At 42.2% G+C, this 24,726-nt stretch overlaps 1 protein-coding gene across 2 annotated transcripts in view; it reads right to left on the bottom strand.

The window, feature by feature from the left end:
• Nucleotides 1-24,726, bottom strand: part of ARHGEF26 (Rho guanine nucleotide exchange factor 26) — a 123,825-nt gene that overhangs the window by 29,011 nt on the left and 70,088 nt on the right. For both annotated transcript variants that reach the window (XM_021685929.2, XM_021685928.1), the window contains exons 8-10: nucleotides 23,922-23,996; nucleotides 15,040-15,129; nucleotides 8,764-8,918 (exon numbers count right to left, since the gene is read on the bottom strand). In XM_021685929.2, coding sequence (XP_021541604.1) covers nucleotides 8,764-8,918; nucleotides 15,040-15,129; nucleotides 23,922-23,996 — 320 coding nt within the window. The remainder of the gene's footprint in view (nucleotides 1-8,763; nucleotides 8,919-15,039; nucleotides 15,130-23,921; nucleotides 23,997-24,726) is intronic.

Here is a 24,726-nt window from a genome sequence, read left to right on the forward strand (position 1 = left end):
AATCAGTTGTAAGGGATGTTGCAAGAGAATTGCTACTACAAAAGCGTACACGTGATTCCCACCAACTTATAAAAGAACAAAAGTAGATCAATGGTTATCGCTCACTCACTTGCCGTCTGATATGGACGGAGAGGGAGAGGCATTGAGTTAAACACATTTATTCCTAAGGTCATATATCAGGGGCCATAAATCAGGTCTGACCCCAGAGTGCACAACCTTCAGATGTGTAGCGCTGACCAAAGGTTTCAAGCCATTTTTTAAAACTATAAAATAAGCTAGAAGCAGAAGGGCAATAACTTGATTTGTGCCAAGATCTTTAAAGACAGAGAGATAATACCAGGAATAATACTGATACTCAGCATGTATCAGTCACTTAGCAGGGACTATTCATTGTCTTAAGAGGTTTATGTGCATTATTTCATTTAATTCTCACAGAAATTCCATGAGGAAGATGAACTGTTAAACCCACTTTACAGATGAGACTACCGACGCTCTAAAAGATTAACAGTAACTTGCCCAAGATGACATGGTCAGGATTTGAGCCCAGTTCTACCTGACCCCAGACACAATATTGTGCGTCTCAGCCACCACAGCTTTCGGCGTTGAAAAGCAAGGTCAACTCTTCCTACGGACTAGAGGAACGGATCCCCAAACTGCTCATGACATTAGAGGAATCAAGGGTATGTGCGGCAGCCAGAGAAAAAGAGGATGAGAAGAAAAGCAGTGGGGTTCTCGTGGCTCTCCTACCCTATCTCACCATCTTGAATTTAGAAACCGATAACCACCAGTGGTCAGAAATAACCAAGGTTTATGTTCCAGGAATACAAGTGCTTTGAGTAAGAGAATCTTATGGCCTTTCCAAGATTCTCTTAAAGTTAATTTCCCAAGGAAGAAGTTTACCTTGCAGAGGAAGAGAGACAGTGTCAGGTGACTTCAGCTTTCTATAGTAGGAAAACCTTCAAAATGGAAAAACTCTAAATGGGATCAAGCCAGGCCATGAACCCTTTCCAAAGAGCTTGTGCAGTTTTAAGCCACTGGGCATTCAAACTACTTGGGAAAACTCAAGTTCTAACTTAAATTCCTGAACTTATGATAATGATCCGGCAGTAATCTATTATAGAAAATCCTTTTTTAAAACCCTGAGGATTTGTAATGTGTCTCAGAGTTCAAGTTATGTCAGTCTATATAACATTTATGGAACGAGGAATCAGGAAGTGGCAATCTACGGCCTTAAATGTCTTCAGGAAGGAAATGTTATGAAAAGGAAACTCTTCCCTACCCTCTGACGCTAGATTATCCAAAGGCAGAGGAAAGCTCGCAAGTGCAATTTGGTACTGGTTCTAATTTTCTCCTACAATCAGTAAAGGTGTTTATCAAAACAAACAAAAAAGGTGCAAGTTTCTAGGCTATTTTTCCCAATGATATTACAGGGTGGGGGAAAGTTGAAAACAGTCTAAAAAAATGAAGTTAAAAAAGAACGAGCATAGGGGCGCCTGAGTGGCTCAGTCGTTAAGTGCCTGCCTTCGGCTCAGGTCACGATCCCAGGGTCCTGGGATCGGGCTCCCTGCTCCGCGGGAAGCCTGCTTCTCCCTCTCCCACTCCCCCTGCTTGTGTTCCCTCTCTTGCTGTGTCTCTCTCTGTCAAATAAATAAAATCTTTAAAAAAAAAAAAAAAAAGAACAAGCATAAAGAAATTGTTTAGAGAGAGGGCTGTGGAGTCAGAAACTCAGATTAGAATCCTGGCTTTGCTGTGAGACCTCGAAAAAGAGACTCTCTCTCTCTGCCTCAGGGTCCTCAGCCATTAAATGGAAATACTACGAATACTAGGTTGCTATGACAACTCGATGGTATGTTGCATATGCACTCTGAGCACTGTTAATGGCACACTGTACATGCTCTGTAATATGGGTTCTTATCATCACCATTACTATTCCTACTCATCTGCAGGGAATACCTGAAAACATCATGGTTACATTGTTTGTGGGTGGAGAATTCAGCAGAAGAATGGAAAAAAACAAACCAGAACACGATACACTTACTGTTGCAGACAAGACTAGACTAGATTTCTGCATTCTTTCGGTATGATGCCCAACCCCCAGACCAGGCCCATGAATCTGGGTGCTCCAAACGTGCGGAAGGACACGTCTCGGCCGGCGGGAACAAAAAAGCACTACCGACAAGACTCTCACGTGAACCACAGCTGGACGACTAGCGCCAGCCAAACTAAAGTAGGGTCTAAATCTCCAATCACTTCCGGCTTCTTTGAAACTAAGGCCCCACCCCCTTCCCCGCGGTCATCCTAAAGGCAAGCACGAGCTCTTTTACCGAGTTCTTTTGGTCTCCCAAACTACTTGTATGTTAATTAGTGCTCTGTGGAAAAGATGATTTCCTGGTCGTGGCAGGAACTCTCTGCAATCTAATCAGCTGTCAGCCTCCCCTGCTTCTGGTCTACCACGTCCCATTGTGTCCAGCCTCAGGGGATGCATCCCGGCTCAACCCAAACAATCCCGGCTCGCCTGTTCCCCTTGGTCACAAGCCAGCGCTCCCAGCCTCCCCTATGATGACAAGTCTTGGGACCCATGACTGACCTATGAGACATAAGAAGTCTTCAGGGGATTGTCTGGGAAAGGCTTTCCTCTGCTGATAAAAAAAAAAAAGAGAGAGAGAAAGAAAAGCCACTTGCGGGAAGAGCCCCTTTGTCAGCCTCTGTTTCTCAGCCTTGCCTCCCTATGTCTTTGAATGAAACCATGATGCTTGGATCTGCAGAAGCCATCTGCCACCATGAAGCTATCTGCATGGGGCCAAAAAGCCGACAGAGCACACTGCAGCTGAAGAATGGACAAGGGCTGGGCTGCTTGTGACCACGGGGCCCAGACTGCCCCCGCATCGTCACATCTTTGCAGAGAGAAGTAACTGTCTGGAGGATTTGAGTCACTGTTATTTGGGAACTGTTATATACAGCCAAAAGCTTTCCTAAGTGATCCAACAGTGAATCTACCAAAGAGAAATGGAGATGGAGAGTTTCCCAAGCTCACCTGACTTCTTGTTTTGTGTGTGTGATGATTCACCAGTTTTATTGCTTAAACCCTTTAGTATGATGAGACTTTTACTTGCAGCTCAAAACATTAGTTGACAACAACAGGACAAAATAAAAGCAGGCCTAAAAATACTTCCTCTGTAGAGCAGAGTTTTTGCAAATATGGTCCTAAATGTTTTGGAAATTGAGGTTATGTGGCACTTATGGATAACTTTATAGGTAAAACTCCGGAAATATGATAAGCCACATGATGAACAAAGGTCCAGATTTGTTTTTGCCAAAATTAATCCAAAATTAATATATAATGGAGCAGAATACAAAAATCACATCCTTTAAAAATAAAGGAGAATTCTAAGAAATTTTAGCTTGGGAGTAGAAGGAGGGGGTCTGCCCTTTGAGTAATGCATTCACTCAAACTGTTTATATTTCCACAATTGGTTCAAATTCAACAGACATTTATAAATGATCATTATGGGCCAGATCGCTGGGCTATGCACTAAGGATACAAAGGTCAACAAGACAGACATGAACACATAGTAACACAAATGTTATGGCAGAGAAAGTACAGGGTTTTATGGGACCATAAAGCAACAGAAATGAACCCACTACCGAGGACTGGATTAAGAACTCCCAGTGGGTGTGCCAATTCATCTAAGACCTCAAGAATAAAAAGGACTTTGGCTAGAAAAGGCTTGGGTGGACTGGGTCAGTGGCGAAGTGAGAGAATTCAGGCAAAGAATGATGTGTCGGGTCCTGGTGGCTAGAAAGGTGGTTCAGTGAGGCTAAGTACAAGGTAGGACCACGGAAGGGCCATTTGCAAGAGATGGCCTGAGTAAATGTGTCTTTTATTTATTTATTTAGATTTTTTAATTTATTTTTTGACAGAGACAGAGACAGTGAGAGAGGGAACACAACCAGGGGGAGTGGGAGAGGGAGAAGCAGAATTCCCACTGAGCTGGGAGCCTGTCAACCAGGCTCGATCCCTGGACCCTGGGATCATGAACTGAGCTGAAGGCAGACGCTTAACGACTAAGCCACCCAGGCGCCCCTAAATGTGTCCTTTAAAAAGCATATTTTTACATTCTGCTGTGTAATGTCAAGTGGATGGAGGGATGGTGGTATGACTCCAGTTAGGTGTCTCACAGGTAAATTCAAGGTGGCTCCACAAGGGCCCTGGCAATGTAAGAGGAGAGAAGCAATTTCAGGGGCAGCCTAAGAGACCCGTGACTGGCTGGACAGGGGAGCGCAACGAGTACACAGAGCCAAAGTAGTCTTTTGGGTTTATTGTGGAACAACCGGATGCATGGAGGTGGCTTTAACAAAGGAGGGGAGAGACACTGGAGAAGGAACAGGTCTGAAGGAGAAGATACAGATGAAGGTAACCTATGAGCCCTCCAAATAGAGGTGTTCAAGTCACATGACCAAGATGACATTCCAAAATTATGAAGAACGGCATCAGTCAATGTTGATTAAAAAATGGTGTGTTCTACAACTGGCTTAAGACATTTTTCTTAAACACATTTATTCATTATGTGATCATAATCATACTTTAACAGTGGTGATGGGTTGGGGGAGGGTAGTGAGTTGAACTGTGTCCTCCAAAAGTCTGCTAAAGTCCTAACCCCTGGTACCTGTACATGTGACCTTATTTAGAAATATGGTCTTTGCAGATGTAATCAAGTTAGGGTGAGATCATCCTGGGGTAGAGTAGGTCCTAAATCCAGTAACTGGTGTCCTTATAAGGAGAGAGAGATTTCGAGACACACTGAGACACGGAGAGAAGAATGCCATATGAAGACAGGCAGAGATTGGAGTTATGCTCCTTGAAGCCAAGGAATCCCAGGGGCCACAAAGAGCTGGAAGGAGTGAGGCAGGATTCTCTCCAGAGACTTCAGAGGGAGCATGGCCCTGCGAATACTTTTATTCTGCAGTCAAATGCTCTACCACTGAGCTATACCCCCAATACTTTTATTCTGGACCACTGCCTCCAGAACTGGGGCACAATCCGTTCCTATTGTCTTGAGCCACTCAGTTTGTGAGACTTTGCTATAGCAGCTGAAAAAAACTAACAGAGGGGGAACCGCTTTTTGCTTCAGAAGAAATTGGGAGGGAAGATTTAAGCCAGATCGAAGGCACTAAAGGAGAATGGGCGGTTGACTACCTTACAAAATAAGGCTTTTGAGAGTCTGAACCTATTTAGGTCTTGAATTCAGTTTTCACCTTTCAGAACTGGACACAACAGTACTTGGTCCCTAAGGTTGGACATGGGGTATGGTCTGTGCACTGTAATGGATAATTATAAATAAGTTATTACTAGGCATAAATAAGTTACTATTCATTAATCTAGGAGTATAACGTGGCAGTCTGTTCCCCTATTACAATACTACTGTTAGTGCTGTGTCAGGTCTGATACATTTGCACATCCCCCCTATTCTGAAGGCAGTACTCATTAACAGTCTGACATCACTGTTAGCAGTGGTTCTCAAATGGGGGCAATTTGCTCCTCCCCAAGGGACATACAACAATGTCTGGAGACATTTTTGTTTGTCCCAACTGAGAAGGAGAGGCTACTGGCAAATAGTGGGTAGAGACCAGGGATGCTGCTAAAACACCCTACAAAGCACAGGGCAGCCCCCACAACAAAGAACTGTCAGGCCTCAAGAGTGCCAAGGCGAGGGGGGCCTGGGTGGCTCAGTCGTTAAGCGTCTGCCTTAGGCTCAGGTCATGGTCCCAGGGTCCTGGGATCGAGCCCCACATCAGGCTCCCTGTTCTGCGGGAAGCCTGCTTCTCCCTCTGCCTCTTCCCCTCCCTCCCCCCTCCCCTGGCACTTGCTCTCTCTCTCTCAAATAAATAAATAAAATCTTAAAAAAAAAGAGTGCCGAGGAGAGAACTCTGCTCTAGAAGTACCCACCTAAACTGCTGTCAAAGCTTCAACTACGAAAGAATTCACTTTCTCATCCAGAAGAGTCTAACGGGTCACATATCCTTCAGAAGTTTGATAGAAGAGACTATTAATGCAGCGACCCGAAACCAGCTCAGAGCTAATGGAGACTTGAAACTTCTTCTAATATTCTAAAAAAAGGGGGGAAATCCCTGTCCTAGAAGACAGCCCCACGGTCCCCACCAGCTCCATAAGCACTTGCGCTAACAGACACAGCGCAGAGCCGAGGTGGCCACACACCCAGTCATCTGTGGAACGTGCTCAGCATAAACCAGCTGCCAGACTGGGTCGGAGGAGGAAGAGTAACTGCCCTCCCAAGCAGTCTCCCCCAGTAGCCAGGAGCCTCCCTGAAGCTGAAACCCACCGCAGACCCAGGAGGTAAGCCCCTTGGCTGAACCCTGGAATTACAATTAGGCAGTGGGTGGCTGGATCGGCCCTCCAGAGTTGGCACAGGTAATTATCCTTTATCTGCACCTCGCAGCCAAGCCTAAATTACTGCCTTCTTCAAAGCTGGTGTATCTCCTTCGCTGCTGCCTCTGGCATGCGAAGCATTCGCAGTTGCCTCCTTGAAGCTACAGTGTAAATACGGCTGCGCATACTATACATTTTTAACCGAGCCTGTTTATCAAGTCTCTGTGGTCTGCTTGTCACCCTCACCATGTATTCAGGTCATAAACGACTTGAGCCTTCAATGCTATTTTCCTAGTCAAGAGCACCTTAGAAATACGATGAGCTCATTGGTAAGGGGGAAAAAAAAAAAAAATCCCAGTTTTGGTAAAGGCAAAGATAGGTACCCAGGTTGCCCTCTTCGTTGGAGCTGTCTATTTTCTTTTCTTTCATTTACTAATAATACAAGTTCAAACATAGCCTGAGCAAATAAAAGTGGGAGAGCTAGGAAAGCAACACACATATAATGACAAAATCTGCTGTGGAGGGCAAAGTACACGGCTAAGTAGAATAGCATATACCTTAATTCTCAAGTTCAAAAAGTCTGTAGTTATTGGGTAGTTCTATGCAAGTTCAAGGATAAAAGTTGTACTATACTGGTTTAAATACCCTTAATGTTTTCATGAACTCACTGAAGACATCCTAATCAAAGCTAGATTTATATTTAAAATTGGCTTCATCCTGTCAACATGTATTTTATCACGAAAATGAAAAGTTTAGTTACAGCCTTTGGTCCATTGAGACAGAACAAATATTTCAACAGCTGGAAGATGTTAAAAGTCCAGAGTAATGGCATTTGAAGAGTCATATATAATTACTTTCTCCTGAAACAAAACATCTCAAAGAAAGCCAAAGAAACATACTATCTCATAGGAAACCAAATAAATATAAAAATACAAAATTATAATCCCTCTCCAATTTTTATTTATCAAATTTACTTAGCTACTGGAACTACTGAAACTGTCTCAGGTAAGAGAAATAATTTCTTCTTGAAGTTATGACAACACTATTTTCCTAAGTATGAAAAACAGTAATCAGCATCTTTATGTATTTATCACAGTCGTATTATGGCTTTTCAGGGTAGACCATACATAATTTTCATTTCAGCTGGACAGCCAAGCAGCTGAAATAATTCATAATACAGTCTGATTAAAAGGAGCAAAAAGAAAAGTTCATACTCTGTTTCAATTTAGCTTGAATTGTCAAGCTAAAATGTCAGCAACTCAGAAGTAGAATTTAAACTATCTCATGATAAATTTGTACATTTATTTTATACATTCATGAAGTCCTGTTACCTTGATTCTCTTCACCTTGTCTATCTAAACTGTACCCCATGAACTACCCTTACACCTATTTTATGCCAGCAATTCAGCCCACCATCATTGCCTTCCTATGTGGAAAAAAAACCAGATTTATGTTGTTTCTCTAAGTTCATATTCTAGAAAAGATTTGGAATATTTATGAAGGGCCAGTAAAAAAAATACTCTGCAATCCTACAAGCCACTGAGTACACTTGATGAAGAATGTTCCCTAAGGAAAGACAGAGCTGGGGCGCCTGGGTGGCTCAGATGGTTAAGGGTCTGCCTTCGGCTCAGGTCATGATCTTGGGGTCCTGGGATCGAGCCCCGCATCGGGCTCCCTGCTCCGTGGGAAGCCTGCTTCTCCCTCTCCCACTCCCCCTGCTTGTGTTCCCCTCTCTTGCTATGTCTCTCTCTGTCAAATAAATAAATAAAATCTTTAAAAAAAAAAAGAAAGAGCTGAGGGGAGCGTGTGTGTGGGCGCGCTCATGCGTGCACGCACGTCTGTGTGTGAAACACTCTGCCAGATGATTGACTTTATCCCCTTCAGAAGGAAGTACTGGTATACCGCTCTCATTGTGCAGTCACAGGGAGACTTTCAAGACCAGCAACCATTAAGAGCAGTGGGTTTTAAATTAAGTTACAAACACTCGAGTTGCATCCCAGCTTGTTCTCAACTGGAGCAACTTTTATCTGTTTTATACAAAAATTCTATGGCAGAAGTGTGAAAAATGCTGATGGGGAATAATATGAGCGCTACCTCCCCAGGGATGTCATGAGAATCCAATGATATACATGTGTAAAATGCTCAGAAGGGTGGCTTGTGCACTTTTAAGCTCGACAGAGGTTGGCTGGAATGATTTGAGTCTCAACTGGCTATGTAATTTAAAGAAAGTGAAACATGGATGCTACTATGATTCCACATGTGGAAACTACACATCTAACATCACAAGCTTTTAGAGGATAATCAACCGTAAAAGACATCTGAATTACAGAGCTTTAAAACTGGATGTACAACCAGCATATCACAAAATGGCTTACCTCTTCTTCTTGGTGATAATGAGCACGTCGTTAAAGAGAAAGAAGTAGACCTGCTGTTTAGATGTCCTTCTTGAGAAAAGCACGGTGTCTTCCACATAGGCTGTCAACTCACCTCTTTTTACCAACCACCGGGAAGAGGAGACTAGAGGAAAAGGCTATCGAAGGAGAAAAACTCAGTGTACGAAGCCAAATGAAAGTCCTCTTAAGAGTATTGAAGGGAAAATTAAAACTCACATCTAAACAAACAACACATGTCATGGTATACATCATTATTTTATAAGTATATAACAGTGAAATATAGAGTGCATTCTCCAAGAGAAAATGAAAAAAGAACAATTATTTTCCAATATAATAAACTATTAACTTGCCTATATGACAACAAAAACTCAGTGAGAAAATATTATCGGGTCAGCCCAAAATTATTACCCTTCTGTAACTCTCAAAAGATGGACAGGGAGTCACTTAAAAAAGAAAAGCCTCAAAAGGAAATCTATCAATATCAACTGCTGCTATTTTAAATATCACAAGATAGAACCCGATAATTGTAGTTAACAAGAAACAGAAAAGTCTGCATCCACTTTATCAACTAAAAAGATTTTATTCAACAGGAAAAACTCCCCATAAACTATGTTTTGTCTACTGATTATTTACTTAGCCATATTCTGGAGAACACCTGTTCTTAAGTTTGAAGCAGTGTTTCCTCATGGAAATTCATCCCTGAAAGCATCAGGCCACTTTCTGGCTGTGCAAACAACGCTCTTTCAAAATAATCCATCTTAACCTCATAGAAAAGGCTGTATCCAAGGAATTACATAGTGTTTTTTCTTTATTCAGTGCCCAGTTTCCAACTGAAAAACTCTCAAAACCACAGAATAATCCTTATCCTTAGGAGTTCTTTTTTTTTTTTTTTTAAGTTATCAGAAATGCTACTGCCAAAAATCTGATTTTAAAAACTGTATCCACAGAATAAGCAAAAGGTCTTGGGCACACAAAAAATAGCTGTAATAGTACCAAAGGCCATCCTTTTCAGGGAACAGTGATTTAAAAATAGCTAGAGGAAACTGAGAATACTAGAGAGGAAATATGAAAGCTAAGAAAGGATTTCACACACATATATATATATTTTTTAATTTTATAAAGTGACTTTTATTAGGAGGTTGCTCATCAGTTATAGACTATTTTCCTGAAGGTTTAAAAAGGAAGATGAAAGATTACGGCTGACCTCAAACTTTCAAAGCTGGCTATTAAGGGAGTTCATGGAGTTTCCAGCCCCCAAATCTCAAATCAAACGATTGTCCAACTGGGATGGCTGAGACTTAAAAGGCAGATGACAGAGAGAGAGATGCTTAGATAAGTCGGGAGGGCCCTACCATCCCACCCCGGAGGTCACCACAAGGGATTATGTGTCCGGTTTGGTTCTGTGGAAGGGCTACAATTAGAGAACACAGTGCTATCTTGCTAGTGCTTGTCAGCCTAGGATAAACCAAGGGCAGTCTTGTGGCTAAGGTCCAGTAGACATGCCACCCTACAACTGTTCTTGGTTTAGGAGAAGGGGGGAAGAAGTCTTTTAAGCTTTTTTTTTTTTTTAACTAGATCAATTTTTATGGATTCCTCATATTCCACAAGGCAAAAATAAATTTCTAATAGAAGATCTAAAATCGACAGCAGTTTTCAAGATGTCAGTGCTTTTTTTGAAAGCAAAAATCTGGTATTCTAAATGTTTGTTGTTTCCAAATTTATTATTAGGTGATTAAACTCATTTCAATAGTGTTTGTTTGTTTGTTTGTTTTTTAAGAAGAAACTATTAAAATGACCAAAGAAAAGAATCCAAACAATCCACGGTGGAATAAATGATCTCCCCTAGTTAAGAAACTCTGAATAGAACCAACACTAGAAAAGAAATGCACAAATAAAAATATATCCTTAAAAGTCCTGAAATAAGTCCCATGGAGAAAAGACTTTTCGTTCTTTTTTGTGTTAAGTAGCATCCTAGAAAACTAGTTGCAGCATAAAACTTAACTAATATTATAGGCCAGTGAGACAAAGAAGAGCTGCTGAAGAATAATTTTTTTAGTCAAGATAAAATTAATCATTTAACCATTTTAAAGTGTACATGTAATTTGGTAACTTTTAGGACATTCACAGTGCAGTGCAATGATCATCTCCACCTAACTCCAGGACATTTTCATTACCTGAACAGGAAGTCATCAGAGAGGGAAACAAACCAAGAGAGACTGTTAACTCTAGGAAACAAAGTGAGAGTTGCTGGAGGGGAGGTGGGTGGGGGGAGGGGGTAACTGAGTGATAGGCATTAAGGAGGGCATGTGATGTGATGAGCACTGGGTATTATAGGCAACTGATGAATTACTGAACTCTACATCTGAAACTAATGATGTACTATATGTTGGCTGATTGAATTTAAATAAATAAATAAATAAATAAAAGAAACCCCATAAGCAGTAAGCAGTCACTCTCCATTCTGCCCTCCCCTCCCCCACCCAGGCCCTGGCAGCCAGTAATCTACCTTCTAACCCCATTAATCTGCCTATTCTGGACATTTCATATCAACAGAATTAGATAATACAGGCCCCTCAAATGGTGGCATGTATCAGAACTTCAATCCTTTTTTATGGCTAAACCCTACTTTACTGTATGAATGTAGCACATATTATTTATCAATTCACCTCTTTTCTTGATGAACATTGGGGTCGTTTCCACTTTTTTGGCAATTATGAATAGTGCTGCCATGAACATTCGCATACAACTTTTATTTGAATGACCGTCTGCAATTCTCTTGAGTATATACCTAGAAGTGGAGCTGCTGGGTCATACGGTAATCCTATTAATTTTCTGAGAAGCCACTAAATTGTCTTCCACAATGCACAGACTTTTTAATACCTCAGAGTTCTGCATTTTGTCTGCTATATCTTAGACTTCTACTTATTAGCAAGGTGCCCAAATAATGACCAGGAAACCCATCCACCCACCAATACACCACCCCACTCCATTACACTTAATTTATGGCTCATGGTATAGCCCGGCAGTCCTCAATTTCCCCATGTGCTTATTCATAAGGCCAAACTTTCCATTATAAGACAAAAAAGAAAATAACCCTCCCCAACTCCGTGCAGGCAACTTTTAGAGAAAGCTGGGGTCTAGTGGAAAACACACTTGGGTTTGAGGCACAAACTGGTGTCTGATCTTAGTTTGGTGACCAACTTTTTCTCCACAGCCCTCACTTCCTTCTTCCTGCCAAGGTTCTTGGATGAAAAGTCTAATCTGTTTAAACAGTTTCACATTCTATTAGCTCTTCATCCCTCTGCAACATGCCTAGCGGGCCTATGAAGCTATTCTGACAAAGAATCTGAAAGATATTTACTACTTGCTTACTTACTATCAAGCAGATCTGTTCCAAGTCCCTTAGGTCTAGTAATTAATTTAATCCTCACAATAACCCCCTGAGGGAAAGTACTATTATCGGTCCCATTTTAAGATTCAGAAAACTAAGACATAAAGCAATGGCCAAGCTCATACAGCTAGTAGATGGTGGAGTTGATTTCTAATCTGCAATTTGCTAATGGTTTTTTTTTCCTTAACTTTTTCTTATCTCTTTGAGCTTACACGTTGAAGATATTAACCTCTCGTCTATATGTGAGGTGCAAATACTTTCCCAGTTTGCTATTTCTCTTTTTACTTTTTTATGTCTTATTTTTCCCTTCTATAGAGAAATTTTTAAAATTTTTCATATAAATGAACTTACACTATTTTTTTAATGACTTCTGGATTTGGAATAAGTTCAAAAGGCCTTTCCCATTGCTAAAGTGTCGCTTCCCTGCTTAGAACTTTTCAGTGGCTCCCAACTGACCTTGCTCAGCAGCTCCTCTAGGACACAAGGCCCCCCACGTGAGCTGTTGTTTACTGCTTGGCTCTGCCTTGCTCCCCCTGCACCTCATGCCCGTCCACACTGGACACATACAGTTGCTGGGCTACAGCAGCTGAAGCCATGCCCTGTGCATTTGTTCCTACCTTTTACTTCTAGAAGACCCTTCCTAACTCACCTTTCAAGATTCAGCTCAAACGTACCTCTGGTATGAAGCCTTACCTGACTGCTATGAGCTCCCCAACCCTGTATGCCTCACAGGTAGGGCTGACCACCCCTTCCCATGGAGAATGTTCTCAAAAAAAAAAAAAAAAAAAAAAGAGGAGGGTAGGAGACAAACCATAAAATGGACTCTTAACTATAGAGAACAAACTGAGGGTTCCTGGAGCGGATGTGGGTAGGGGATGGGGTAAATGGGGGATGGGCATTAAGGAGGGCACGTGTCGTGATGAGCACTGGGTGTTGTATGTAAGTGATGATGAATCACTAAATTCTAAAAAAAAAATTGAAAAAAAAGGAGAGAGTGTTCTCAGTTGTCTTCCATCTACAGCGACAGCTGCAGAGGCTGCCAACTCCTCTGTACTTCCCTGGTCTCCTATTAGACTGTAAGTTCCCTGAGGGCAGGGATGAGGTTTTGGTTTTCTGGCTGCCTTCCACAGAGAAAGTGCTCACAAAATTAGTTGACACAACACATGTGCTAGGACAAAACATTTGACTTCTTCGGACATCTATCTTCTCGTCTTTAAAATGAACTGCATAAAAATGTCTACTGTTGTCCATAAAGTGTTATGGAAATGAGATCCTCAGATTTTATTAGTATTCCTAAGTAGTCTGAATTAAGTGCCTCATTGTAAATCTAAACATAAAATATCTTCCTGTAGGCTTGCAAATATTTTAATCATTGAACCAAAAGAAAACAAAGAACCCGAAATTCATGAACCCAACTGATGTTAATCGTTTCTTTAATCGTTTCTTTTTAAGGACCCTTGGGGTAAGCATTTTTCAATTACAAATTAATTTGGGGTTCTAGAGAAATAGAGCTTAAAGATAGCTTAAGCCAACTGATTTTCAGTGAAGAAAAAAAAAAGAAAAATGGTTAGGGAAGGGATTTATCATCTTTAAAAATCAAAGTGGTTAGGAATTTATAATCTTTAAAAAGGAGGAGATAAAAAACTTTTGATGTCTAGATATATTTTCTAAAATACTTAGAAACAAATTACAGACAAGGACAAGTTTCTTTTTGAGGGATGGAGGAAAGATGGGTTTGGAAATTGCAATAAATTTCTGTAGAAAGCCATTATAACAAAGTGCATGTGTGTTTTTCACAAGTACACATCATCTTCTGTTCTAAGAATTATCTGTCACATTCCTGCATCTAAACTGTTGTAGTCAGGATGTTCTGGTGAAAGAGGTGACACTGATCTGCAAGTCAGGACATACGGGCCCTCGGCTTGATTCTACCACCACTAGCCCAGTGACCCCGTTAACAATTAAGTATTCTCTGGGCTTTATTTTCCTCATTTATAAAATAAAAGCACACAGCTATACTGTACCAGTGGCCTTCCAACTGCAACGGCAAGGCAGAGAATCTCCTCTCTGCATAAGACCATGAAATGCTGATCCACCACCGCACTGCATATCCACCACACAATTTAGGAGCACTTTTACTATGAAAAAAATACAACTAGCCCTTTAAGTTGCTTAATTAAATTTACAAGTTACAAAATAAAATAGAAGCACAATCGTGAGCGCTCACTTCCATTAAGAACTCAGTTGTGAGCCCACGAAAGACTATGACCTAGATTTGCCATTCAGGGTCATTTTCTTCTTTATACATCCCGTCATCCACTCCTAAGCAGTATCATACAAGCAGTAAGAGGGAGCACATATCCAAAAGAGAATTATGGAAGAAAAACAAATTTGAAAAGAAAACTCCACTAACAATCTTTTTTTTTGCAAACTGGAAGAGGAGTGTCTTTACCTAATTTAGGAGAACATGTGCTACAATTCATGGGATTTTGTTTCTGTTTTGCAGGACAATCTGAGAAGAGTAAAGAAATCACCTTTCCATTCTAAAAGTTCTTTTTTTTTTTTTTTTTTTTTTATTATCCTTTTCCCTAAATTTGGGGGTGGGGGTGGGGGAATGTGCTAGTTACATAAATCTAACCTTGTGGCCTGGAGAAAGGCAACTTTATCTGGTGACCATAAGCAAGAGCAGAGCTGCCTGGAACTTCTGCGACTGCCTCAGCAAGTCCAGTCCCCCTCCAATCAATTTATGGCCCTTCTCTGAAAAGCAAATTCCTATCTTCTTTGTTGCCCTCAACTATCTCTCTCTATTTACATAAGATTTAAGCACGAGCGGTAATAAATCTGTTCATGAAGAAATAAGAGAATACCTTAATTTTAAATTCCAACTGGGAATTAATGGTGTACATCATTTCAGTCCTTTCCATCTTCCGAGCTCCTTCATTGCATAGTCGAACCAACTGAGAACACAGAATAATAAGGAGGGTTAAGAGGTCAAGGAGAGAAACCTCAATTTCAAATGCAGATCTCTCGCAGGAAATAATCTGCACTTGGGAAGCTCCAGAGACTCATTTCTGACAGCTAAAGAACTCACAGTTTTACACAGTTAAGACATTGTACCCAGCTGAAGATGGTGTCATTAAGATGTAAAGACAGAGGGGAAAAAAAGTCCTGAAAAGCCTCCGGGACACATGTCCTCTGAGGGCTCTCCCACAGTCTGGCCTCAGGCCTTTGGTTCTGTCCTCTGCCCCTCCTCCTCTCCTTCACCAGGGAAACCTCAGCCAGCCTCAGGGCAAGCTGCTCCTCTCTCCCCACCTCCAAATCCCCGTGGCTGGGGCCGACTACCAACTGCAAAGGCAAATTTTAAGCCCCGTGCTACCTGTAGGCATATGACCAAAACACAGGATGCCAAAAGGGGGAAGCCTTTGGGTGGAACCTAATGGTCAATGATTTTTCAAGGATGGCCAAGCTAAGGGAAACTCAGTTTAACTAGAACTACTGAATTATCTACGAACTGAATGGATTCAAAGTCCCTTGATGAGGGCCTGTGATTTATAATAAAAAAAGATCTATTTGGTCTTGGTCCATAGTTCCCAGCACATAGTCCCTTCAGCCCTTGTCATTTCCTATATAAGAGCCATGGGGGCATCTTTAGTTATAATATTTAGTTTTGTTCCCAGTTCCTGGAAGCTCCAGAGTGTTAACGCCGAAATGGGTGTCTTCTTATTCCTAACAAGCCCCTTTCAATCACATATGAGTTTATGTTAGTGAGGTAGCTTTTAGAAAGCGCCTAAGGATAGGGCTGGTTGCCAGGGGAGCCAATCAAGTGATTAGAGAGAGGGTTGTAACTTTCAGCCCCATCGGACCCTCCCCCACCAGACTTTTGGGGAGAGGAGAGGGCTGGCGACTGACTTGACCACCAATGGCCAATCTCACCATGCCAATCAATATTGCCTACGGAATGAAGCCTCCGTAAAAATCCCCAGACTATGAAGTTCCGAGAGCTTCCAGGTTGGTGAACAAGAACACACCTATGTGCTGGGAGGGTGGTGAACCCCACACTCCATGCAGACAGAAGCTCCTGTGCTCGAGACCCTTTCAGACCACGTCTGGGCAGAGTGAACACCATGAGCAAAGGGCCTACGATAGCAAAGCGGCTGCAGTGCCTGAGAAGGCAAAAGATCCCGATACAAGGAAGATGGCACGAGATGAAGTGACAGAGGCCAGGGTCAAAGCACACAAGTTCTTAAAGCATCTGGATTGTATTCCAAGTGCAAAGAGAAAGCCTTACCAGCAGGCTTTCAGGAGGGGAATGATAGGATGCAATTTATGCTATGATCAGATGCTTTCCCCAACGTATTTATTCAATCCCCTATTGATGGACGCTTAAATGATTTCTGACTGCTTAATAGATTTCTAGATTTGGAGGGTACCCCCATCTTCAGTTACAGCTTATCTTTCAGTGTGAACCTAAAGAGTTCACCGATGCAGGGACTGATGGCTATACTTGATCACAACGAGGGGTAGAAAACACCCCGGCTAGGGTTAGGGGCAATCTGAAACTGCAGTATCCTGAAAGGATTAAGACATCTCAGAGTGAAATCTAACGAGGCAGCCATTGCTCCAGACATTTTTACAAAATCTCTTGAGGAGTATATTCACAGCTCCCAAATCTATGTTCCCGGATGTGGTCTGTCCCGGACGTAGTCATCCCGGACCTGGGTCTACCTCCAACTACCTATATCGCCCACAGGCCGCTCATACTCTAAAATGAGAATGACCAAACCTGAGCATCATCTTCATGACCCACTCCCTGCGGCTCCATGTCCTCTGCATCATCAGTGACTAGTTCCAGCATCATCCACCTTCCCAATCTGAAAACCTTGGCCCTCACTGCTCTCAGACGCCTCCCTCTCCTTTGTCCTCCATATCCAAGCGGTCATAACATTTCCTTAATGTTGCCGGTCCACGTCCCTCCCTTTGCCTTGTGCCCGGAACTCAGGCTCAAACCCCCTCTCCCCTGGACTGACCAACCAATTCTCTGCCATCCACTGCTTCTATCCTACCCTTACACATCCTGGAGATAATGCTGTCAATCTTTGTAAGTTCAAACCTGATCATGAAACGCCTCGGCTTAAAATCCTTAGAAGGCTCCCCTGAGCTTTCAGAATTAGGTCTTGGCAAGACCATGATCTGGCAACTGCTCTTATCCTGGGCCTCAGTCCTACAAAATTTCTGGCCAAAGCACCACGTTCCATCTTGCCTTTGCCCTTCTGCATGTGTGTTTCCCTCTGCCCGAACACCCTTCAGCCCACTCTGACTTCTTCAGATCATCTTCTTCTTATCTAGATTTATAACCCCCTACCTGTCTTTCAGGACTTATCTGGGGCATTTCCTCTCTAAAGAGAATGGAAAGCAGAGATTGTGAAATTTTCATATTTGTCAGCCCAAATGCCCACAGCCCAGCACGTAAAAACACAAGAACACTCAGCAAATGTTTCTGTGTAAACTGCCTTCAGAGACTTTATAAGTCACTTAAAAAGAAAAGGCGGGGGGAGTGGGGGTGGGCGGGGAGGGGCCGTTCCTTTATAGTTACCCTGTTTTAAAATAAGAGGGGAAAATGGCATTATTAAGTCTGGATTATCATCTTCTTTCCTAAACTTCCAAATATCGACTCAATCAGCAAAAGTCCGTGGAGTCAGCCACCACATCAGAAGACAATGTTTCAGAGAGCACATTAAGAACAAAAAAGTTCGGGCGCCTGGGTGGCTCAGTTGGTTAAGCGACTGCCTTCGGCTCAGGTCATGATCCCAGGGTCCTGGGATCGAGTCCCGCATCGGGCTCCCGGCTCGGTGGGAAGCCTGTTTCTCCCTCTCCCACTCCCCCTGCTTGTGTTCCCTCTCTCGCTGTCTCGCTCTGTCAAATAAATAAATAAAAAAAAAATCTTTAAAAAAAAAAAAGAACAAAAAAGTTCTCCAGATGTCTTAAGCAATGGTCTCATCAGTGGAGCCCATTTTAAAGACTATTTCAAAGGGACAAGCACTAATTAGCATATGTGTGCTCTGGTGTTTTTATTAAAATCAGGCTCACTATATTAAAATAATGTCTTCCTGGGGCGCCTGGGTGGCTCAGTCGGTTAAGCGGCTGCCTTCGGCTCAGGTCATGATCCTGGGGTCCCGGGATCGAGTCCCGCATCGGGCTCCCTGCTCGGCGGGGAGCCTGCTTCTCCCTCTGACCCTCCTCCCTCTCATGTGCTCTCTGTCTCTCTCATTCTCTCTGTCTCAAATAAATAAATAAAATCTTTAAAAATAAAATAAAATAATGCCTTCCTTCAGCAGGTGTCAAAGCTTTATTAAATTCAACTTGCTAACTTTTTTTAGGCCAAATTTATTAAAAAAAAAAAAAAGCTCAAACCCTCTAACAAAGAAATATAAATTAAAAATAAAATATTTCTGGGGTGCCTGGGTGGCTCAGTCGTTAAGCGTCTGCCTTCGGCTCAGGTCATGATCCCAGGGTCCTGGGATCGAGCCCCGCATCGGGCTCCCTGCTCCGCGGAAAGCCTGCTTCTCCCTCTCCCACTCCCCCTGCTTGTGTTCCCTCTTTTGCTGTCTCTCTCTCTGTCAAATAAATAAGTAAAATCTTTAAAAAATAAAAAAATAAAATAAAATATTTTCAATCTATCAAATTCACAAAGGTTAAAAGAATATTTGAAGCTGGGAAGTGTGCAGTAAGACAGACATTTACATTTCTTCTGGTGGCCAAGGACTTGGGAACAACCTTTTTTGAAGGCACTTGGGGCCTTTAAAAAATACCTACATTTTTGTTCCAATAAACCCACTTCTGGAAATTTATCTTTAGAAATAATCAGATGAGCACAGTCATTTATGCAAGACAATGTTCCAGGCAGTACTAGTGGAATAGTAAGTGCAATGGGTACCATACGAATCCATTTTTCAGTGTATCTTTATACCATACATTGGTATTGGATTAGACATCCCATTGGAAGGATATGTAGTAGAATGACAACAGTCATTACTTTTTTCTTTAAAGATTTTACTTACTTGAGAAAGAAAGAGAGAGAGAGCACAAGCAGGGGGAGCTGCAGATAGAGGGAGAAGCAGGCTCCCCGCAGAGCAAGGAGCCGGATGTGGGACTCCATCCCAGGACCCTGGGATCATGACCCAAGCCGAAGGCAGACGCTTAACTGACTGAGACACCCAGGCGCCCCAACAGTCATTACTTTTGATAAAATTACTGACACATTTTATTTTCTGTCTCTTACCTAAATTTTCCAAATTTTCTATAATGTACACTTATTAGTTTATTTTCAGAATATACCTCTGTAGACCTTAAATGCGTTCTTACAAAGCAGTACTTAGAGTGAAAACAGAAACCTTGTGAATCCTTCCCTTCCACACAGTTCCAAGTTTGATGTGCATGATTCTGGGACTATTTCTCTATACCGATAACATACATATGAGCATCAACACACTTTATTAGCTAGATGTCATTACACCATTTGTATTGCTCTGCAACTTAATGTTCCTCATGTAACAATATAGCTTAGGGGTCTTTCCAAGGTAATAGATATGTATGTCTACCTTTCTGCAAATGGCAGGAGCAATAAGTTATAGAAGAAGATTAAAGAGACTTGGCTATTTCGCTACCGGGAGAAAGACTTGTAACTTAACAGTATCTCCAAATAGGAGTAGCATTGTTATGAGGTGCGAGTGAAAGCAGTTATTCTCCTCAGGAGAGTAAATGCAAGAGAAGGGAAGGAAAGACTTCACTGGCATAAGAAACCACCTTCTGACCTCCACTCCTTGAACCCCAGACATCACTCTGCACCAGCTGAACTTTAAATTCCCTGGAAATCGCCCTCCCTGAAGCTCTAACCCACCATGCGAACAGAAAATCAGGAAGTAAACACATTTTTATTTAAGAGAAACATCTTTCTTGTTTTTGAGTTGTTCGATGAGGTCAATAAGTCTTTCCAAGGCCCCAAATTCAGTAAGCACTTACACTCATTTCAGCAACATGTATGAGGAATTTCAGTGACATATTATTCACACTATGCAGATAAATTTCATTAGCATTTTAATTACCAGAAAAGATATTACTCATTTTGTCCAAGAATGAATAACTATCTAGAGACACTTGCCCAAGGGCCTTAGGTAGAGTCTGCTTCTAAAAACTTGGACCATGATATACCAAGTTTCACTCTCTAGAATAAATATTGGAAACTCTACTTTCTTTTCTTTTCAGATAAAGCCAACAAGTGAAATTCTGCTTTTAATTTCGAACAATAAATGCTCTATTTACACACTGTTTTTGTTGAAAATCCTGATACTGTCTCCCAGAATCTGTAAACCCCAACAGCAACCTTGACAAATGAAAAAGAAGTTAATTCCTGAGCTGGCTGTATTTAGTGGCCTTAGTTACCATATTACCACTAGGAGACTCGGGAAATAATTCTGACATTCATAACCTGTGCTCAAGGGAGAGAAAGAAATGCAGAGAAAACAAGTCACTAGAATGGCATTTCTTCACAGACAGCCTTTTATATGCTTATAGTATCAGATTAAGGCAATTCACTGATCCATTACATTTTTGCCTGTCTTTTCTACAAGTACCAGTGTCAAATCCAGTGAACAAGAGATGTCTGAAGGAATGTAGTGGTTTACTGCAACTGGGGTGTGATTCTTGAAAAACACTAAATATCATTCCTAGCTCAATTCAACAATAACTACAGCCTTCCTCTTTCCTCTTCTGTGTGAATTCTTCTTCAACTTCTCAGTAACAACCAAATAAAATTTGACAAAATTTCTTGCAAGTCCAATGCTAGACCCTCATTAGTAGCTTCTCCTAAAGGCCCTCCCCGCTACTGTCTCTAGGAAGGCAGCACAGGAGGCGGGGTCCTGGAGGAGAGACCCACTGCTGGTGGGACCTTTGGTAACCTCACATTTCTCAGTCTGTTTCTTCACTTAGTGTTCCCCAAAGTGGGACGTGCAGACCACTGATGGGTCAAGTTGTGAATTTAAGTGGTTGACAGATTACTATGGTTTAATTTTTGTATCCTTCCAAATTCATATGATGAAATCCTAAACCCCAAAGATGATGGTATTGAGAAGTGGGGTTTTGGGGAGGTGCTTAAAAGTCATGAGGGTAGAGCCCTCACGAGGGGATTAGTGCTCTTACAAAAGAGGCTCTACCAACCCCTTAGCCCCTTTTACTGTGTAAGGCTACGAGGAGAAACCTGCCACCCAGAAGAGGACCCTCACCCGACCTGATCTTGGACTCTTCAACTCCAGGACTAGGAAAAATAAACTTCTGTTGTTTATAAGCCTCCCAGTCTGTGGTATTTTGTTACAGCAGCCTGAATGAACTAAGAAACAGCTAAACTTATTTTTTTTTTTTAAGATTTTATTTATTTATTTGACAGAGAGATAGCGAGAGCAGGAACATAAGCAGGGGGAGTGGGAGAGGGAGAAGCAGGCTTCCCGCCGAGCAGGGAGCCCGATGCGGGGCTCGATCCCAGGACCCTGGGATCATGACCTGAGTTGAAGGCAGACGCTTAACGACTGAGCCACCCAGGCGCCCCTAAACTTACTTTTAATATAAAAATGTATATTAGAATAATAAACAACTAGCTCACAAAACCCATGATTTTGCAGGTACTATTGGCAAGGATGAGGATATGTAAAATAGAGTCAACTTAAAGTTGATTAAAAGAAACAGTACAGGGGCACCTGGGTGGCTCACTCGGTTAAGCAGCCAGCTCTTGATTTCAGCTCGTGTCATGATCTCAGGGTCCTAGGGTTGAGCCCCGTGTCGGGCGCCATGCTCAGCAGGGAGTCTGCATGAGGATTCCCTCTCTCCCGCTACTCTGCCCCTCCCACTCACTTTCTCTCTGTCTCTCTAAAATAAATAAATAAATCTTAAAAAAAAAAAAAAGGAAAGAAACCACCTCACAGTTAAGTGATGCAAAAATGTACCAAACTCACAGGCGGTGTGGTAGCTGCAAGTGGTTTGGGAAGCTTCTGGCGCTACCATTGTCTCTGTCCCCCTCTGCCTAGCTCATACAGTATCTTGACTGACTCCCCCACCTTCTACTGCTTTCTCTCAGCTCGATATTCCTATCGGCATTTAAATGTACCCACGTTTTTCTAATCTTTAAACAAACAAAGAGATGTTCCCACACATCCCTTTTAAGCTACAGCTCGCTCTCTCTCCATGGACAGCCCCAGAGTTGAAACAGCCAGCTACACCTGCTGGCTCGCTGCAGCTCCACACCTCCTGCTCACTCCTCAACACACTGCAATCCAGCTTCCCTGCCCACCACTGCGAGGACACAACCCACCTGATGATAAACCCCTGACTGCTTCCCTCATTAGTCACTCTATCTTTCAGGAGCACTCAACCGGGCTCACTGACCTTCCACCAAATCATCTGACGTTTGCCAGGTCATTATGGTTTTCCTCCTTCTTTCGTATGTTTTGTTTTTTTTTAAAAGTCTTCTCTGTGGGTACCTTTTCCCTAAACAAGATGAATGGTGGTGGTGTTCTTCACAGTCGTGTCCCAGACTCACTACTCTTCTTACTCTACACGCTCTTTCTGGGTCATCTCATCCACTCTCCCAGCTTCAGAAATCATCACATGTCCATGATCCCCCAGTCTCTCCAGTGAGTTCCTGACCTGTTTATTCAGCCAACTTGAATATTCTGTAAGAACATCTAGTATCACATATCCAAAATGCAGCTCATCAGCTTCTCCCTATGTTTCTATTGTAAAGGTAAATAAGAGCATCCATCTAGTTGCCAAAGCCAGAGACCATATTCCTTGACTTTGATCTTAAACACACTCACCCAATCAATCTCTGTGCCTACCTCTCCAATATTATATATTGCTTCTCTACATCTTACTATACATCCATAAAGGCCACTGTCACCTCTAGCCTAATCAACTACAAAACCCTTACAACTGGTCCCATCCCCATTGTGACCTTTACAACACATTTTTTTTTAAAGATTTTATTTATTTATTTGACAGAGAGAGAGACAGCGAGAGAGGGAACACAAGCAGCAGGAGTGGAAGAGGGAGAAGCAGGCTTCCCGCGGAGCAGGGAGCCCGATGTGGGGCTCGATCCCAGGACGCTGGGATCATGACCTGAGCAGAAGGCAGACACTTAACGACTGAGCCACCCAGGCGCCCCGCCTTTGGGTTTCTACACGTACCTGAGACACTCTCTTCCCCCCGCCCCCAAGCTCTGGTTCAGAGCTCAGCTTGCTTTAGGTTTCAGCTTAAACATCACTATGTTCTTCACTACCATGTCACTCCCCAACCTTTATTGTAATTCTTGCCTAACACCTGCCTTCCCCTTTACACAGCATGTTGCATGATGGCATTAACCACAACTGTCTTATGTCTGCATCATCATATTTTCAGGGGTTGGCATCATGCCTGGCACAGTTGTTGATACTCAGTAAATAGCTATTTAATGAAAGAATGAATAAACGACTATCCAGACACCAAGAGAAAATGAGATCTCTATTGGCCCTTACAGCAAGACTGCATAAAATAAAAATACTAATTTCATTTGAGTGCAGCAAACATTATTTTGTTTCTCAGCTACCTAAAGAATGCTGTGCGAATGGCTTTGAGAACTCCCAATGTTTAGCATCAAACCCAGATGTGTACTCTCCCGAGATGCTGAACAGTTTACTGTGTGATGAGCTAGCTATTCAACAGTCACCTTGCTCACTTCCTTTAGCGCTCTTTTGCAGACCTCATACTTCGGAGAGTCCTTCGGTGTTTTCTGACAGATAGTCTGCAGTGAAGTAAAAGAAAAATAAAAATCAATCAGTTTATTTATTTAGTAAAATAAAACCAAGGCCCAGCCCCATCCTCTTACTCATAGCAAACTTAACAATGCTGAACACAACATTATGGATGAGTATGAAGATTACATTAAAATCCAATGACAAAACTAGGAAACAGTCTTTAAATGCACAGGATCCAAGTAAATCCAGGGAATGATTAAATAAGAGAATGGACGTCAGGGGTGGAGGAACCTGGTTTCAAATCCAAGTTCTGTCCCTTACTAGCTATTTGTCTGTGGGCAAGTCACCTACCCTGTCTCTATAAGCCTCAGTTTCCTCATCTGTAAAATGGGGATAAAGCCAACTATGTCACAAGGCTATTGTCAGGATTAAATGATAATACATGTACAGTTCTTTATGAGTGCCTGTCATACAGTACGCCCTCAATGAATGATAAAACTAATTATGACCATCATCATCATTACTCAAGGTAACTATGTTTGTAGATAATACCATTGAATAAAAAGATCAAGAAAAACAGGGGCGCCTGGGTGGTTCAGTCGTTAAGCGTCTGCCTTCTGCTCAGGTCATGATCCCAGGGTCCTGGGATCGAGCCCCGCATCGGGCTCACTGCTCGGCGGGAAGCCTGCTTCTCCCTCTCCCACTCCCCTGCTTGTGTTCCCTCTCTTGCTGTGTCTCTGTCAAATAAATAAATAAAATCTTTAAAAAAAAAAAAAA

The sequence above is a fragment of the Neomonachus schauinslandi genome, chromosome 1 (assembly GCF_002201575.2).
Source record: "Neomonachus schauinslandi chromosome 1, ASM220157v2, whole genome shotgun sequence".
Taxonomy (NCBI): Eukaryota; Metazoa; Chordata; class Mammalia; order Carnivora; family Phocidae; genus Neomonachus; species Neomonachus schauinslandi.